Genomic DNA, 17,423 nt, shown 5'->3' with positions numbered 1-17,423 from the left:
TGCAGCAAAGATATGCAAGCCAAGCACACAAGCAGGCTGAAATTAATTGGTGTAGCTAGCTAGACCTGAGCTATCGAGCAACTTTCAAAGGAACACTATCTTCCTGTCTATAAATCAGTCCAGATTGGAATGCATAGAAAGAACTGTTTGCAAAAAAATGAAAGTAAAGTCTGTGTTGTGTGAATATTTTATTAGGTTTATAAAGCTGTTTAGCAAAGGTTTTTGTTCATTTAACGTTTAATTATATATTATGTGTTGTGTGATTATTTTATTAGGTTTATAATGCTGTTTAACATTTAAAGTCTTCATTTCAAAGCTTTAAAAATAATGTATTAGGTGTTGCTTATGACAATTTTGAGAGGGGCCTGGAACCTAACTCCCTCACTTCCCATTGACTTACATTGTAAACTGGGTTTCAATTTACCACGGTTTTGATTTACAACCATTCCTTCTGGAACCTAACCCCGGCGTAAACTGAGGGCTATCTGTAATTGTATCTAAGAAAGGGGTTGTACCCACTGTATATATATCCTCAATACAGGATGGAAAATAAGCAGCATCAAAGATAAAAAGTCTCAGATGTGGCTGCTTATAGCAGCGTACCTTATGGATCGTTGGTGTCTCGTTTTGCTGAAAGTTTGTTGAAAAATTACTGTTGTTTTAACAGCTATATTGTATCAAGTTGTACCCCTGATACAGATGATAAGATAAAGATACCCAAAATGCGTTTCAAAGGGACAAATGTAAACCAAATCAAACATGGTGTTTGAATGCTCGTGCACAAAACCCCCACAGCAGATATGTGTATAATTTAGTAATAACTTTTACTAGAAGGAGTTTAGCTAATGGAAGTATATTACAAAAATGTTTGTATTTAAAACTGAAATGTACCCATGCAAATATCAAATTTGACCTTTCTATCCCTTTAATACTTCTATATTCCACACAGACACTGATTGCACATTAAAGGGACATTAAACACTAAGGGCAAGATTACAAGTCGCACATTAGGAGTTTTCCGCATGGGATATGGTCTTTTCGCAATCAATTTTGAATGCGCAGATATTAAGTCTTGAAAAATCGTGATTGCTCGCACGCATTTTGCATTTTACGCAACAATCTTTTCCACGCCCGAAGAGTTGTAGTTAACAGTTTTGCGCAGCATAAAAGTTTCACGAAACACTTCCAAAATACATTACAAAGTCTTGGGTGTTAGAAAAAAAAAAGCTGACAGGAGTTTCCGGTGGGAAGGTGGAGCGACAAGACAGGTGCTCCTACTCGGCGTTCTGGCCGACAGCTGCTATCTCAGCCTTCACTTCATGCCCGTTGTACCTGCTTGGGCTAGGGCTTACAGCTTGACTTATCATCGCAAGCTAAAGGGAAACTTCTTGTTGCAGTACCTGCAGCGGTAAATCCGCATTCTTTTTTTACCTACCCTGAACTTTTGAGGAGATTATTTTCACCTACCTTCCTTGGCTGTGGCATAGCGAGTTGCCGGACCCGCGGCCCCCCGGTGGGGTTCGCGTGTGGTGGAGCAGAAGGTGAGAGGAGGCGAAGTGGGGCTCCGTGAGTGACGGGCGATTCGATCCTGCCTGTAGCCAGTCCCAGAGGGATATCCCAGGAGAGCCCGCCCCACTGCAGAGAAAGTAGTGCCGGACGTAGAGGTGGGCTCTTTACCGGTGGCGGAGTGCCGCAATGGTATGAGTGAGAGTCCGCAGAGTGTGCACTGCTCCGGGTTATGTTAGGCGAGGCTGCAGTGATATCCGGCTGAGCTGCAGCGGCTGGCTTTCTGACGGATCAGGTATTTGGCACCGGGGTTCCACAACTCAATTTTCCTGTGGTCTGGCTGCATCGCTCCTCCGGGTAGGAGTGCCCCCGGTCGGTTGTCAGTCTCCTCCAGGTGTAGCCTACATTCTTGGACACACTGTAAGTAATACAGGACTTTGACTTTTCACGCTATTTTCCTTTGGTTTGAAGGAGCACAGAGCGGATTCTAACGGACATAGTATTTCCCCTAGCTGTGCTTGCTAAGAACCTTAGAATTGAAGCTACTGAATCAGGAGCGAATGATATAAGGCCCCTAACTTCAAAGGGCTCTCTGACTTGTTAAAAGCCTCAGCTTGGGGTTCATCCAGACTGGGGTTAGTTTTCTAGTCTCTAGTCTCAACTCAACATTCTATACCCTATTTGTCTTCCTGGAGGATCTAGCAGGACAATGTTCATCTACTTATATGTTTATTTTTCTGTCTGCATGCGATTATAATGGGTTGTTTTGGATTTTGTCCCCAAATTCTGATCATTTTTTGGTTGCTCAAAGTATAAAAATGCAGGCATTTGTCTAAGGGCTTTTTGCCCAAGTCACTTCACTTTCACAGAATACACAATCAATGTTTTTTTTTCTTTTTCAGGCTTTAGTATGTAAAGTCTATATATTATGGTCTTTTTTCTTTTGTGTTAGTCTCCTATGAATGGTATTATATACACCATATTCACGTTCGAGCACTATTGTCAGTGTACACTTAAAGGAGTAAGTAGGTAAGGGAGAGAGTAGGGAGGAAAAAAGGAAAAAGGAAAAGGGGAAGGAAAGGAAAAGAAAGAGAAGGAGGAGAGAAGGGAAAAGAAGGAAAAAGAAGGAAAGAAAAAAAAAGGAAAGGAAAGGAAAGGAAAAGAGGGAGAGGGGAAGAAAGGGAGGGAAAAAAAAAACAAAAAACAAAAAAAAAAACAGAGTTAAACATATTTTGCTGTGGTTGATTTTTACCTCACTAAGGCCTAGATTTAGAGTTCGGCGGTAGCCGTCAAAACCAGCGTTAGAGGCTCCTAACGCTGGTTTTGGGCGCCCGCTGGTATTTGGAGTCAGTGATTAAAGGGTCTAACGCTCACTTTACAGCCGCGACTTTTCCATACCGCAGATCCCCCTACGCCATTTGCGTAGCCTATCTTTTCAATGGGATCTTTCTAACGCCGGTATTTAGAGTCGTTTCTGCAGTGAGCGTTAGAGCTCTAACGACAAGATTCCAGCCGCCTGAAAATAGCAGGAGTTAAGAGCTTTCTGGCTAACGCCGGTTTATAAAGCTCTTAACTACTGTACCCTAAAGTACACTAACACCCATAAACTACCTATGTACCCCTAAACCGAGGTCCCCCCACACCGCCGCCACTCGATTAAAATTTTTAACCCCTAATCTGCCGACCGCCACCTACGTTATATTTATGTACCCCTAATCTGCTGCCCCTAACCCCGCCGACCCCTGTATTATATTTATTCACCCCTAACCTGCCCCCCACAACGTCGCCGCCAGCTACTTAAAATAATTAACCCCTAATCTTCCGACCGCAAATCGCCGCCACCTACGTTATCCCTATGTACCCCTAATCTGCTGCCCCTAACACCGCCGACCCCTATATTATATTTATTAACCCCTAATCTGCCCCCCACAACGTCGCCGACACCTACCTACACTTATTAACCCCTAATCTGCCGAGCGGACCTGAGCGCTACTATAATAAAGTTATTAACCCCTAATCCGCCTCACTAACCCTATCATAAATAGTATTAACCCCTAATCTGCCCTCCCTAACATCGCCGACACCTACCTTCAATTATTAACCCCTAAACTTCCGATCGGAGCTCACCGCTATTCTAATAAATGGATTAACCCCTAAAGCTAAGTCTAACCCTAACACTAACACCCCCCTAAGTTAAATATAATTTTTATCTAACGAAATAAATTAACTCTTATTAAATAACTTATTCCTATTTAAAGCTAAATACTTACCTGTAAAATAAATCCTAATATAGCTACAATATAAATTATAATTATATTATAGCTATTTTAGGATTAATATTTATTTTACAGGCAACTTTGTAATTATTTTAACCAGGTACAATAGCTATTAAATAGTTAAGAACTATTTAATAGTTACCTAGTTAAAATAATAACAAATTTACCTGTAAAATAAATCCTAACCTAAGATATAATTAAACCTAACACTACCCTATCAATAAATTAATTAAATAAACTACCTACAATTACCTACAATTAACCTAACACTACACTATCAATAAATAAATTAAACACAATTGCTACAAATAAATACAATTAAATAAACTAGCTAAAGTACAAAAAATAAAAAAGAACTAAGTTACAGAAAATAAAAAAATATTTACAAACATAAGAAAAATATTACAACAATTTTAAACTAATTACACCTACTCTAAGCCCCCTAATAAAATAACAAAGCCCCCCAAAATAAAAAATTCCCTACCCTATTCTAAATTAAAAAAGTTACAAGCTCTTTTACCTTACCAGCCCTGAACAGGGCCCTTTGCGGGGCATGCCCCAAGAATTTCAGCTCTTTTGCCTGTAAAAGAATAAATACAATACCCCCCCCCCCCAACATTACAACCCACCACCCACATACCCCTAATCTAACCCAAACCCCCCTTAAATAAACCTAACACTAAGCCCCTGAAGATCTTCCTACCTTGTCTTCACCATACCAGGTTCACCGATCCGTCCTGGCTCCAAGATCTTCATCCAACCCAAGCGGGGGTTGGCGATCCATAATCCGGTGCTCCAAAGTCTTCCTCCTATCCGGCAAGAAGAGGACATCCGGACCGGCAAACATCTTCTCCAAGCGGCATCTTCGATCTTCTTCCATCCGGTGCGGAGAGGGTCCATCTTGAAGCAGGCGACGCGGATCCATCCTCTTCTTCCGATGTCTCCCGACTAATGACGGTTCCTTTAAGGGACGTCATCCAAGATGGCGTCCCTCGAATTCCGATTGGCTGATAGGATTCTATCAGCCAATCGGAATTAAGGTAGGAATTTTCTGATTGGCTGATGGAATCAGCCAATCAGAATCAAGTTCAATCCGATTGGCCGATCCCATCAGCCAATCAGATTGAGCTCGCATTCTATTGGCTGATCGGAACAGCCAATAGAATGCGAGCTCAATCTGATTGGCTGATTGGATCAGCCAATCGGATTGAACTTGATTCTGATTGGCTGATTCCATCAGCCAATCAGAAAATTCCTACCTTAATTCCGATTGGCTGATAGAATCCTATCAGCCAATCGGAATTCGAGGGACGCCATCTTGGATGACGTCCCTTAAAGGAACCGTCATTAGTCGGGAGACATCGGAAGAAGAGGATGGATCCGCGTCGCCTGCTTCAAGATGGACCCTCTCCGCACCGGATGGAAGAAGATCGAAGATGCCGCTTGGAGAAGATGTTTGCCGGTCCGGATGTCCTCTTCTTGCCGGATAGGAGGAAGACTTTGGAGCACCGGATTATGGATCGCCAACCCCCGCTTGGGTTGGATGAAGATCTTGGAGCCAGGACGGATCGGTGAACCTGGTATGGTGAAGACAAGGTAGGAAGATCTTCAGGGGCTTAGTGTTAGGTTTATTTAAGGGGGGTTTGGGTTAGATTAGGGGTATGTGGGTGGTGGGTTGTAATGTTGGGGGGGGGGGTATTGTATTTATTCTTTTACAGGCAAAAGAGCTGAAATTCTTGGGGCATGCCCCGCAAAGGGCCCTGTTCAGGGCTGGTAAGGTAAAAGAGCTTGTAACTTTTTTAATTTAGAATAGGGTAGGGAATTTTTTATTTTGGGGGGCTTTGTTATTTTATTAGGGGGCTTAGAGTAGGTGTAATTAGTTTAAAATTGTTGTAATATTTTTCTTATGTTTGTAAATATTTTTTTATTTTCTGTAACTTAGTTCTTTTTTATTTTTTGTACTTTAGCTAGTTTATTTAATTGTATTTATTTGTAGCAATTGTGTTTAATTTATTTATTGATAGTGTAGTGTTAGGTTAATTGTAGGTAATTGTAGGTAGTTTATTTAATTAATTTATTGATAGGGTAGTGTTAGGTTTAATTATAACTTAGGTTAGGATTTATTTTACAGGTAAATTTGTTATTATTTTAACTAGGTAACTATTAAATAGTTCTTAACTATTTAATAGCTATTGTACCTGGTTAAAATAATTACAAAGTTGCCTGTAAAATAAATATTAATCCTAAAATAGCTATAATATAATTATAATTTATATTGTAGCTATATTAGGATTTATTTTACAGGTAAGTATTTAGCTTTAAATAGGAATAAGTTATTTAATAAGAGTTAATTTATTTCGTTAGATAAAAATTATATTTAACTTAGGGGGGTGTTAGTGTTAGGGTTAGACTTAGCTTTAGGGGTTAATCCATTTATTAGAATAGCGGTGAGCTCCGATCGGAAGTTTAGGGGTTAATAATTGAAGGTAGGTGTCGGCGATGTTAGGGAGGGCAGATTAGGGGTTAATACTATTTATGATAGGGTTAGTGAGGCGGATTAGGGGTTAATAACTTTATTATAGTAGCGCTCAGGTCCGCTCGGCAGATTAGGGGTTAATAAGTGTAGGTAGGTGTCGGCGACGTTGTGGGGGGCAGATTAGGGGTTAATAAATATAACATAGGGGTCGGCGATGTTAGGGCAGCAGATTAGGGGTACATAGGGATAACGTAGGTGGCGGCGTTTTACGGAGCGGCAGATTAGGGGTTAAAAGTGTAATGCAGGGGTCAGCGATAGCGTGGGCGGCAGATTAGGGGTTAATAAGTGTAAGGCTAGGGGTGTTTAGACTCGGGGTACATGTTAGGGTGTTAGGTGCAGACGTAGGAAGTGTTTCCCCATAGGAAACAATGGGTCTGCGTTAGGAGCTGAACGCTGCTTTTTTGCAGGTGTTAGGTTTTTTTTCAGCTCAAACAGCCCCATTGTTTCCTATGGGAGAATCGTGCACGAGCACGTTTTTGATGCCGGCCGCGTCCGTAAGCAGCTCTGGTATCGAGAGTTGCATTTGCGGTAAAAATGCTCTACGCTCCTTTTTTGGAGCCTAACGCAGCATTTGTTTGAACTCTCGATACCAGAGTTAAATTTATGGTGCGGCCAGAAAAAAACCCGCGGAGCGTTAGCAGCCCTTTTACCGCCGAACTCTAAATCTAGGCCTAATTGTGGTCTCACTATTGTTTCTCCCCCATAACGGGGACCAACTTTTTATTCACTCTGCACAGTATTTATTTATGTCATTATTTTGTATTTTTCACTATTCATGGAAAAATTTATAACGCACGCTAATAATATTTCACCCAAAATGCCTGCTAAACCCAGGGATAAAAAAAATACCAAAGGTGGCGACACGAGTATAGATATATCCTCAGAAGGTGTATCTACAGTAATTGATACCCAGGTGCTGATCACTCAACTAACAGCAATTTTCTCTACCCAGTTTGAGGGAATTAAAAAAGACCTGGGAGGTATTTCTGCTGAACTAACTATACTTTCAACAGAAGTCAAACAGTTTTCACAGAGAATTGGGGAAGCAGAAAATAGAATTTCTGCCGTAGAAGATAGGCTGACAGCCCAAGAGGCTACTATTCAGGCCCAGGAAGTTAAACTTAATAGTATGCAGTTGCGCCTGGAGGATCTTGAAGATCGCTCCAGGCGCAACAACATTAGGGTTATAGGTTTACCTGAAACACTAGAATTTGAGGACCTGGTTAAATTTACTTCCTCCACCCTTCCCCTTGCTATCGGGTTTCCATCTCAGCTCCTCCCCCTAGCAATCGAGAGAGCCCACAGAGTGGGTCCCAGAAGGGACTCAGCTGGTGGTTTGGGTAAACCTAGGATGTGTATTTTTAAGTTGTTGAAATTTCAGGATAAGCTTGAGATCCTGAAGTTGGCAAAGAAAGCTGGTTCATTAGAATTCGGGAACAGCAAGATTTTGCTGTTCCAGGACTTCTCGGCGGAAACTTCCGCTCGCAGAAGACTTATGGCACCGTATTGTTCACAGCTGATCTCTAAGGGTATTAAAGCTAGTCTATTCTATCCTGCTAAAATTATAGGGGAAAATAAGGGAGCCAAATTTATTTTTAACGAAGTCCTGGAGGTTAAAGAGTTCATGAGAACCTTAGAGTCTTAAATTTAAGTCCATTGTCAAGTCAGGGTTTCCCCTTTTTTTTTTTTTTTTTTTTTAGAAGGTGTGATTGTTCAGGTCTTGGTTTATTTCGTGATTTTTTAGGTTTTGGTTTATCTTGTGATTTTTAGCTGCTGTTTTTATTTCTGCAATGTGTATTACGAATATCTTGATAGTGTATGAGAAATATGCATATGTTAAAATGTGTCTTGCAAAAATGGCTGAAACCCCATTGTGTTCTTTCTTTATAATTTTTTTTTTTTCCTTATCTCTTGTTTCCTTTCTCTTCTTCTCGCCTCCTCTTCCCGTCCCTCCCCCACCCCTCGGATGTTATTGCCAGTTGTGTATCCCCTTTAGGGCTTAGGCGTGTTAATGAGAAGGGAGAATAATATCAGTGGGCTGTAGAATTCTTTCGTGGAATGTGGGGGGGATATCCTCTCCCGCTAAGGGCAAATTGGTTATTAAAACACTGGCTGTAGAAAAGCCAGATGTGGTTTTTCTGCAAGAGACTCATTTAGATGCAATAGAAGCGGCGAAGCTTAAAATGAGGTGGGTTGGTGAGGTTTTGGCCTCATCTTCTCCAACCAAAAAGCGAGGAGTTGCGGTTCTTTTTCATAAAGATTTGGATTATCAAGTTACGAAAGTCGAGTTTGATTCTTCTGCCCGTTATATGTTGTTACAGGTATTGATAAAATACGTTAAATATGTATTTTGTAACATTTATGCCCCCAATATATTCTCAGTAAAATTTTGGGACCGGATCCAAAACATAATTTATCCCTTCATAAAGGAGAATTTAATTATCTGTGGAGACTTTAATGCCACTCTGAGTCCAGAACTAGATCGTTTTTCAAGAAAGAACGACGTTAAATATAAGTATCACGCCAATTACTTTAAAAAAAATTGTATTAAATTAACATTGACTGATATTTGGCGGTTGCAAAATCCTTTAATCAGAGCCTACACATGCGAATCCAAGTCGTTCAGGACATTCTCGCGGATAGATCTCTTTTTAATCGCGGAAGCACTGACAGTTTTTTAGCTTAAAACGGGAATTGGGGAATTTTTGGTATCAGATCATGCTATAATCTCTTTATCTATTCTTGATACTTATGACGCACGGTCACATACTCGGGTCTTTGGGTTCCCTCGTTTCTTATATCCTAACCCAAGTTTTTCATCATGGATTAAGACTACCTGGCATGAGTATGTTTTGTTTAACTCGAACTTCAGTCATAAGACAGAGGTTTATTGGGAGGCAGCTAAGGCGGTGATTCGAGGTAAAATAATAGCTTACTTGAGCTTGCATGCAAAAAAAATTAAGGAACAGGGGAGTTCCCTTGTTGCAAGATCCAGAGCCGCCTACAGGGATTTTCAGTCGGATCCCTCCCCATTAAACTGGGCAGTGTATCTTGAGGCCAGGAAGGAAAGGGAGATCTATATAAAGCAGATATCGTTGGAGGAAGAAGCAAGATTGAATCTTAAATATAGGAGTTTTCACGGGTGTTCGGCGAAACATCTGTCCCGCTTGACTAAGAACAGAAAAAAAAGAAATTTTATCGCTGTTATAAAAAATGGCGAGGACAGGTTTTTTAAGCCGGCAGAGATCTCCCAGGATTTTTTTAAGTATTATCAAGAACTATATTCGGCCGTTGCAGCCGACCACATTAACCAAGAGTCCTTTTGGTCGACCATAAGTATTCCTAAGATTCAAGCAGAAGAGTTGGCTGTGCTGAATCAGCCGATATCGCGTGAGGAGATTGGTACAGCTATTGATAATCTTAAGCTTAATAAGGCTGCCGGCCCTGACGGGCTCCCGGCCGAATTTTACAAATTGCTCAAGGAAGAATTGCTGCCTACATTAGAGGCTATTTTCAATAATTATTATCTTTCTGAAAACGGGATCTCGGAAAATTTTGCTGCGGCCAATATTTCACTCATTGCGAAAAAAAATAAAAATCCAGAGAACATGGCCTCATATAGGCCAATATCAGTGCTCAATACTGATTACAAGCTTCTGGCTGGTATTATCGCTTCAAGACTGAATCACTGTCTGCAGAACTTGATCCATCAGGATCAGACCGGTTTTATGACCGCTAGGAACTCGTCACGGAATATTCGAAGGGTTATTACGTTTTTGGACTACATGTCGAATTTGGAACCAGAGTCTTGTAATGTCGGAATTCTTGATTCTGCAGTCTTAACCCTTGACGCAGTCAAGGCTTTTGACTCCATTGTCTGGGAGCATTTATTTTCCTCATTACAGAAGTTTGGTTTCTCTGGCAACTTTATTCTCTTTATTCATAAAATTTATTGTAAACCAATTTCTTTTCTCCTGGTTAATGGGATTCGCTCACAGGGGATTGTTTTACATCGAGGTACTAGGCAGGGGTGCCCATTATCTCCCCTCCTGTTTAATGTGGCTCTGGAACCCTTAGCGGTCAGATTTCGCGATGTATTGACAGGAATTTCATTGGGCTCTCACCGTTTAAAAACCCTTCTCTATGCTGACGATATGCTGATTTTTGTAGATAAGCCCTTTCAATCGATTCCAATCATTCTCCAACTCCTCTCTCAGTTTAGCTCTTTCTCCGGCTACTTGGTGAATTTAGAAAAGAGTGAACTCATGTATATGGGCAATAACTCGTCGGGTTTGGAAAATTTCCCATTTAAGGTTGTCAATGCAATTAGTTTTTTGGGACTCGAGTTGCATAAAAATCCGAAAGTATGGTATGTTTCAAACTTTGTTCCCTTATTGAAAAAAATTAAAATAGATCTGCAGTTATGGGCTTCATTTCCGCTGTCAATTTCGGCAAAGGTAAACCTAATAAAAACGATTGTTTTCCCTCGTCTTCTCTATGTGCTACAGAATCTTCCTCTCTTTATTTCCAGTTCAGATATTAGAAAGTTATACAGTGATTTTTCTAAATTTATCTGGAAAGATAAGAGACCTAGGATTGCACTAGCTAAACTTATGCAAAAGACAAACCGTGCCGGATTGGCTCTGCCTGATGTCAGGTTTTATAATACGGCTGCTTTGGTGAAATTTGCCGTGGATTGGGTGGCGGAAACTAACAGGTTAGCAGTTAGTCAAGAGGAAGCCTTTTATACTCGTCCTTTCGCACTTGGTGCGCTCTTACATTGTAATACAAAGCAGCTACCATCCAATATCAGTAAATTGGTATCCTTTAAAAATGTTGTGATTGCGTGGCAGAAGTTCTGTATTTGTCTAGGAGTGGATCCTTCTGTTTCAGAATATCTTCCTATTCAGGGAAACCCCAATTTTATCCCGGGTATTTATCATAAGGTGTTTAAATCCTGGGGGGACAAGGGGCTGTTGTTTGTCAAGCAATTATTGGGGGCCGATAATTTGGTTCAGACTGCTGAGTCTCTGTTTCAAATTTATGATCTTCCCAGGTCTGACCTGTTTGCGTATTTCCAGATCCGCCATTTTATGCGGGAGCAAAATTGGGAGAATAGTATGTTATCGGAATGGTCTGTCATTAGAATTTTAGTTAAGAAATTCAGTATGGGAAGTTCCTCTATCTCCTTAATATATGATATTATGCTTTCTAAACAATCTGATAAGCATTTGCACAGCATAAGTACTTGGTTGCTTCCGGTTATTACCGATATCACTGGGGAGAAGATCATTCAGAGTTGTAATATGGTCCATAAGTGTAGGGTTTCGGTGTCTTGGAAGGAATCGCATTGGAAGCTCCTGAATAATTTTTATTTGCACCCGCTTAAATTACAAAAAATTTCGGATACTGGATCAAATAATTGTCCCAGGTGCTCAAACTCTAGGGCTGACCTATTCCATATGTTTTGGTTCTGTCCCAAAATCAACCAGTTATGGCATAAAGTGGTTCATTGGTTTAACACATTATACGGGGCAAATTTTGTTCTTACACTTCAAGATGTGGTTCTACTTATCACGGAAGCACATAGAAACTCGGCAGCAATGACTTATACGTTGAATATGATTATTCTAGCAGTACGTCATCTTGTTCTGCTAAATTGGAAAGCTAAGAGAGCACCGAGCCTTGAGAGGTCTTGTAAAGAAATCCAAGGCCAAATTGTATTTGAGTCATATCATCTCTCGGAGGCTTCTGAGAAGAGAACCAAGGAGTTTTTACAGGGATGGTTACCAATCATTTTGTCATATCCCCTCCAGATTCAAAAGCAGATTCTTGCCCCGGTCCGAACTACGGTCTGCTTCGCTGAATTAGTTATATTAGGGGTATTTCCGGTATCCTGGATAAACACGGCTGTGTAATTCGGTATCTTTCGGTAGTTGTGTTTTGGACGCGTTGGCAGCGGTAAGGTATTATGTTGTTGAAGGGCTAGGGAGGGAGGGCGGGGGAGTTAGGGGGGCTTTCCTCTTTTCTTTTTTTTTTCTTCTTTTTTTATGTTTAGTATGTCTAATCAATCACACGGAAACTTATAATGTAGAGGTTTGTTTTTTCTTTAGTATTGATACAGATCGAATATGTGTCTGATACATTTCTGTTGTGTTAAGTTTGTTTGAAGAATTGTATTGTTTTTATTTTGATGAATAAAAGAAAAAAGAGAATTAAAAAAAAAAAAAAAAAAAAAAAAAGAAAAAAGGGGAAAATGAGGAGGGATTTTTCTTTTATTTTTAGGTACACTTCAATATGCCAAAGATGATATTAATACTTTAAGCCTTGTTTGTTAAATATGATGCATAAAATTAACACTTGAGGCCTTGCATGTACCTCATACAATTTTATCTGTATGTATATTTTATTTTCCTCAATAAAAATGTATTAAAAATAAAATAAGTAAATGACATATAGTAACTATATTTCAAAATTGGTTGGCTTTCAGGGACAGGAAGTCAGAGACTGTAAGGAAATAGCAGACACTTTTCGTACATATTATGAAAAGTTATATAATATTCCTAATCAAAAAAAAAAGAAAAAAAAAAGCTAACATAGGGATTTTACATTGGCACACATACACATACATAAAGAAACATGGATTTATATGTATGGAGAAATGTTTAAAGGGACACTGAACCCAAATTTTTTCTTTTGTGATTCAGATAGAGCATGCAATTTTAAGCAACTTTCTAATTTACTCCTATTATCAATTTTTCTTCATTCTCTTGCTATCTTTATTTGAATATGATAGCATCTAAGATTATTTTTGGTTCCGCACTGTGGACGGCACTTTTTTATTTGTGGATGAATTTATCCACCAATCAGCAAGAACAACCCAGGTTGTTCACAAAAAATGGGCCGGCATCTAAACTTACATTCTTGCATTTCAAATAAAGATACCAAGAGAATGAAGAAAATTTGATAATTGGAGTAAATTAGAAAGTTGCTTAAAATTGCATGCTCTATCTGATTCACGAATGAAAAAATTTGGGTTCAGTGTCCCTTTAACTATGGCGATAATGAAAAGAATTTACATTACAATCTTATGCACATTAAACAATATCTCAGAGTGATTTTCAAACAGATAATTGCATATAGATCTTGAGATATATAGATATATATACAGTATATTCATATACATATCTTGCTACAAATAAATATATCTGTCCAAAAAGTATCACATATATAGAGAAATATTTATTTAGTAATAAATAGAACATATTCCGTTACATTTTCACAATATGAAATAGTCCCATTTTCAGGTACACTTTTTGAGGAAAATACGTTAAGGGCTTTGCGCAACATTTTAGGGTTTTTGTGGGGGTTTTTTGTCTTCTCTATTGACTTCTATGGGGCATACGTGAATGCACACGTAATTTGGCTGTTTGGATTACGCGACTTAACGCGTGCGCAAAATAAGTAATTTTGCAACTTGTAATAGCTGCACAACCCCAAATGCGAAGAAGCCATAATGTGCGCAGTGTTTTTGCAACTGATTTGCCACTCAACTTGTAATCTTGCCCTAAATAAATAACATGTAGATAAACATTAGCTGTTTAAATATTTTAAAAATAAGTGTACATTTTTACACCAACATTACGAGTTTTGCGGTAACATGGGGTGTGTTGCTAACGAGCCTTTTTTTTTTCACTGCTCCCTTAAGACAACGCTGGTATTCCAGGTTTTTTAAACCTGGCGTTAGCCGCAAAATGGTGAGCGTAGAGCAAAATTTAGCTCCACATCTCACCTCAATACCAGCGTTGCTTACGGTAGCGGTAAGCTGGCTAAACGTGCTCGTGCACGATTTCCCCATAGCAAACAATGAGGCAGATTCAGCTGGAAAAAAACCTAACACCTGCAAAAAAGCAGCGTTCAGCTTCTAAAGCAGCCCTATTGATTTCTATGGGGAAATAAAATTTATGTCTACACCTAACACCCTAACATGAACCCCGAGTCTAAACACCACTAATATTACACTTATTAACCCCTAATCTGCTGTCCCGACATCGCCGACACCTGCATTATATTATTAACACCTAATCTGCCGCTCCGGACACCGCCACCACCAACATTATTCCTATGAACCCCTAATCTGCTGCCCCCAACATCACCGCCACCTACATTATATTTATTAACCCCTAATCTGCCCCCCCAACGTCATCGCAACCTAACTGCACTTATTAACCCCTAATCTGCCGCCCCCATCGTCGCCGCTACTATATTAAATTTATTAACCCCTAAACCTAAGTCTAAACCTAAGTCTAACACCCCCCTATTATAAATATATAATTTAAATAAATCTAAATAAAATAACTACAATTAAATACATTATTCCTATTTAAAACTAAATACTTACCTATAAAATAAACCATAAGATAGCTACAATATAACTAATAGTTAAATTTGTATCGATCTTAGGGTTTATTTTTATTTTACAGGCAACTTTGTATTTATTTTAACTAGGTAGAATAATTATTAAATAGCTATTAACTATTTAATAAATTCCTAGTTAAAATAAAAACAAATTTACCTGTAAAATAAATCCTAATCTAAGTTACAATTACACCTAACACTACACTATCATTAAATAAATTACCTAAACTAATTACAATTAACTACAATTAAATTAAATAAACTAAAATACAAAAACAATCAAACACTAAATTACATAAAATAAAAAATAATTACAAGACTTTTAAACTATTTACACCTAATCTAATCCCCCTAATAAAATAAAAAAGCCCCCCAAAATAATAAAATTCCCTACCCTATACTAAATTACAAATAGCTCTTAAAAGGGCTTTTTGCGGGGCATTGCCCCAAAGTAATCAGCTCTTTTACCTGTAAAAAAAAATACAATACCCCCCCACAGTAAAACCCACCACCCACACTGCCAACCCTACTCTAAAACCCACCCAATCCCCCCTTAATAAAACCTAACACTACCCCCTTGAAGATCACCCTACCTTGAGCCGTCTTCACCCAGCCGGGCACAAGTGGTCCTCCAGAGGGGCAGAAGTCTTCATCCGATCGGAATTAAGGTAGAAAAAATCCTATTGGCTGATGCAATAAGCCAATAGAATTGAGCTTGCATTCTATTGGCTAATTGGAACAGCCAATAGAATGCGAGCTCAATCCTATTGATCAGCCAATAGGATTGAAGTTCAATCCTATTGGCTGATTGCATCAGCCAATAGGATTTTTCCTACCTTAATTCCGATTGGCTGATAGAATCCAATCGGAGTACAAGGGACACCATCTTGGATGATGTCATTTAAAGGAACCTTCATTCAGTCTTAGCCGTCGGAAAAAGAGGATGCTCCGCGTCGGATGGCTTCCAGATGGACCCGCTCCACTCCGGATGGATGAAGATAGAAGATGCCGCCTGGATAAAGCCTTCTGCCCATCTGGAGGTCCTCTTCTGCCCGGATCGGATGAAGACTTCTGCCCCTCTGGAGGACCACTTGTGCCCGACTGGGTTAAGACGGCTCAAGGTAGGGTGATCTTCAAGGGGGTAGTCTTAGGTTTTATTAAGGGGGGATTGGGTGGGTTTTAGAGTAGGGTTGGGAGTGTGGGTGGTGGGTTTTAATGTTGGGGGGGCATTGTATTTTTTTATATAGATAAAAGAGCCGATTAATAAAATTTAACTAGTGTTTGCGAGGCGGGGGTGAGGCGGTTTAGGGGTTAATATATTTATTACAGTGGCAGTGATGTCCGGTCGGCAGATTAGGGGTTAAGAACTTTATTTAAGCGTTTCAGATGTGGGGGGGGGGGCCTCGGTTTAGGGGTTAATAGGTAGTTTATGGGTGTTAGTGTACTTTGTAGCACTTTAGTTAAGAGTTTTATGTTACGGCTTTAGCCCATAAAACTCTTAACTACTGACTTTTAAATGCGGTAGGAGTCTTGACAGGAGAGGGTCTACCGCTCGCTTCTTCCAAGACTCATAATACCGGCGTTAGGCAAGTCCCATTAAAAAGATAGGATACGCAATTGACGTAAGGGGATTTGCGGTAAGCTTGAGTCACGGAAGAAAAGTGAGCGGTAGACCCTCTCCTGCCAGACTCGTAATACCAGCGGCCGTTAAAAAGCAGCGTTGGGACCTCTCTAATCTAGCCGTTAGTGTCTATAAAACAATGGGAGCTGCCATGTTGTAACTTAGGTTACCTTCTCTGCTGTGGCCAATTAGGGACAGTTATAAATAGGTCACTAGAGTGTGCAACCAATGGCTGAGTGGGATATAACATTGTTCTGCATTTCCATTTCTAACAGAAACTGAAAAGCTCACAATTTCAGAATGGAATTACAGGAAAAGGGGACAAAATAAAAAATGAAAGTATATTGCAGAATTTTATTTATATATATGATTTATAATTTTATATTACCATATCAAAGTATTTAAAATCCTAGAGATGGAAACCTAGGTTACAACATTTATTTTTAATATTTAAACAACTGTTTTAAATGCTTATATTTGCATGTTATTCCAAGCTAATCTTTGTTTTAAATGCATCTTTTTTTATCTAGTGTTTATTTCATGATTAGTGTCCCCTTTAAAGGGTAATTTATTTCAGTGGTGAAAAGTCTATGCTTTATAGGGGAATCAGAAATAAATGTAATAATCTGAGTTTTACTATTTTTTTTCCTTATGTTTGTATTTCTCAGGTTCTCTCTCTCAGGCTGTTTATGTATCTCAGATCCCTGTTGTGACCATGACAGCAGGCAGCTCGGTCACCCTACAGTGTAACTACACGCTCAGCAGTGATAATATGACGGGCACTGGCTGGTTTAAGTGGTATAGACATACCCTGAATGGGCCTGAGGTCTCTAATAACAACCCAGATTACAAGGGTAGAGTGTCAAGAGTGGGTCAGAGTGATTTTGTAAATAAGGGATCCGCCAATATTGTGCTGCACAGAGTGGAACCTAAGGATACTGGGAAATATATCTGTCATGTGATGTTACAAGATGAGAATGAGGCTTCAGGACATGGCACTGGAACATTCCTTAATGTGACAGGTGAGATCTCTATCATGCTGACAATTTGACACACCTTGAAACTA

At 39.5% G+C, this 17,423-nt stretch overlaps 1 protein-coding gene across 1 annotated transcript in view; it reads left to right on the top strand.

Annotated features, from left to right (window-relative positions):
• The window catches only part of LOC128666496 (uncharacterized), a 104,092-nt gene that overhangs the window by 74,980 nt on the left and 11,689 nt on the right, over positions 1-17,423 (top strand). Inside the window, exon 4 of the mRNA XM_053721124.1 lies at positions 17,026-17,379. Within this exon, the coding sequence (XP_053577099.1) occupies positions 17,026-17,379 (354 nt within the window). The remainder of the gene's footprint in view (positions 1-17,025; positions 17,380-17,423) is intronic.

The sequence above is a fragment of the Bombina bombina genome, chromosome 7, assembly GCF_027579735.1.
Source record: "Bombina bombina isolate aBomBom1 chromosome 7, aBomBom1.pri, whole genome shotgun sequence".
Classification (NCBI taxonomy): domain Eukaryota; kingdom Metazoa; phylum Chordata; class Amphibia; order Anura; family Bombinatoridae; genus Bombina; species Bombina bombina.
The sequence above is the reverse complement of the archived record's forward strand: the minus strand, read 5'-3'. Positions and strand labels throughout refer to the sequence as shown.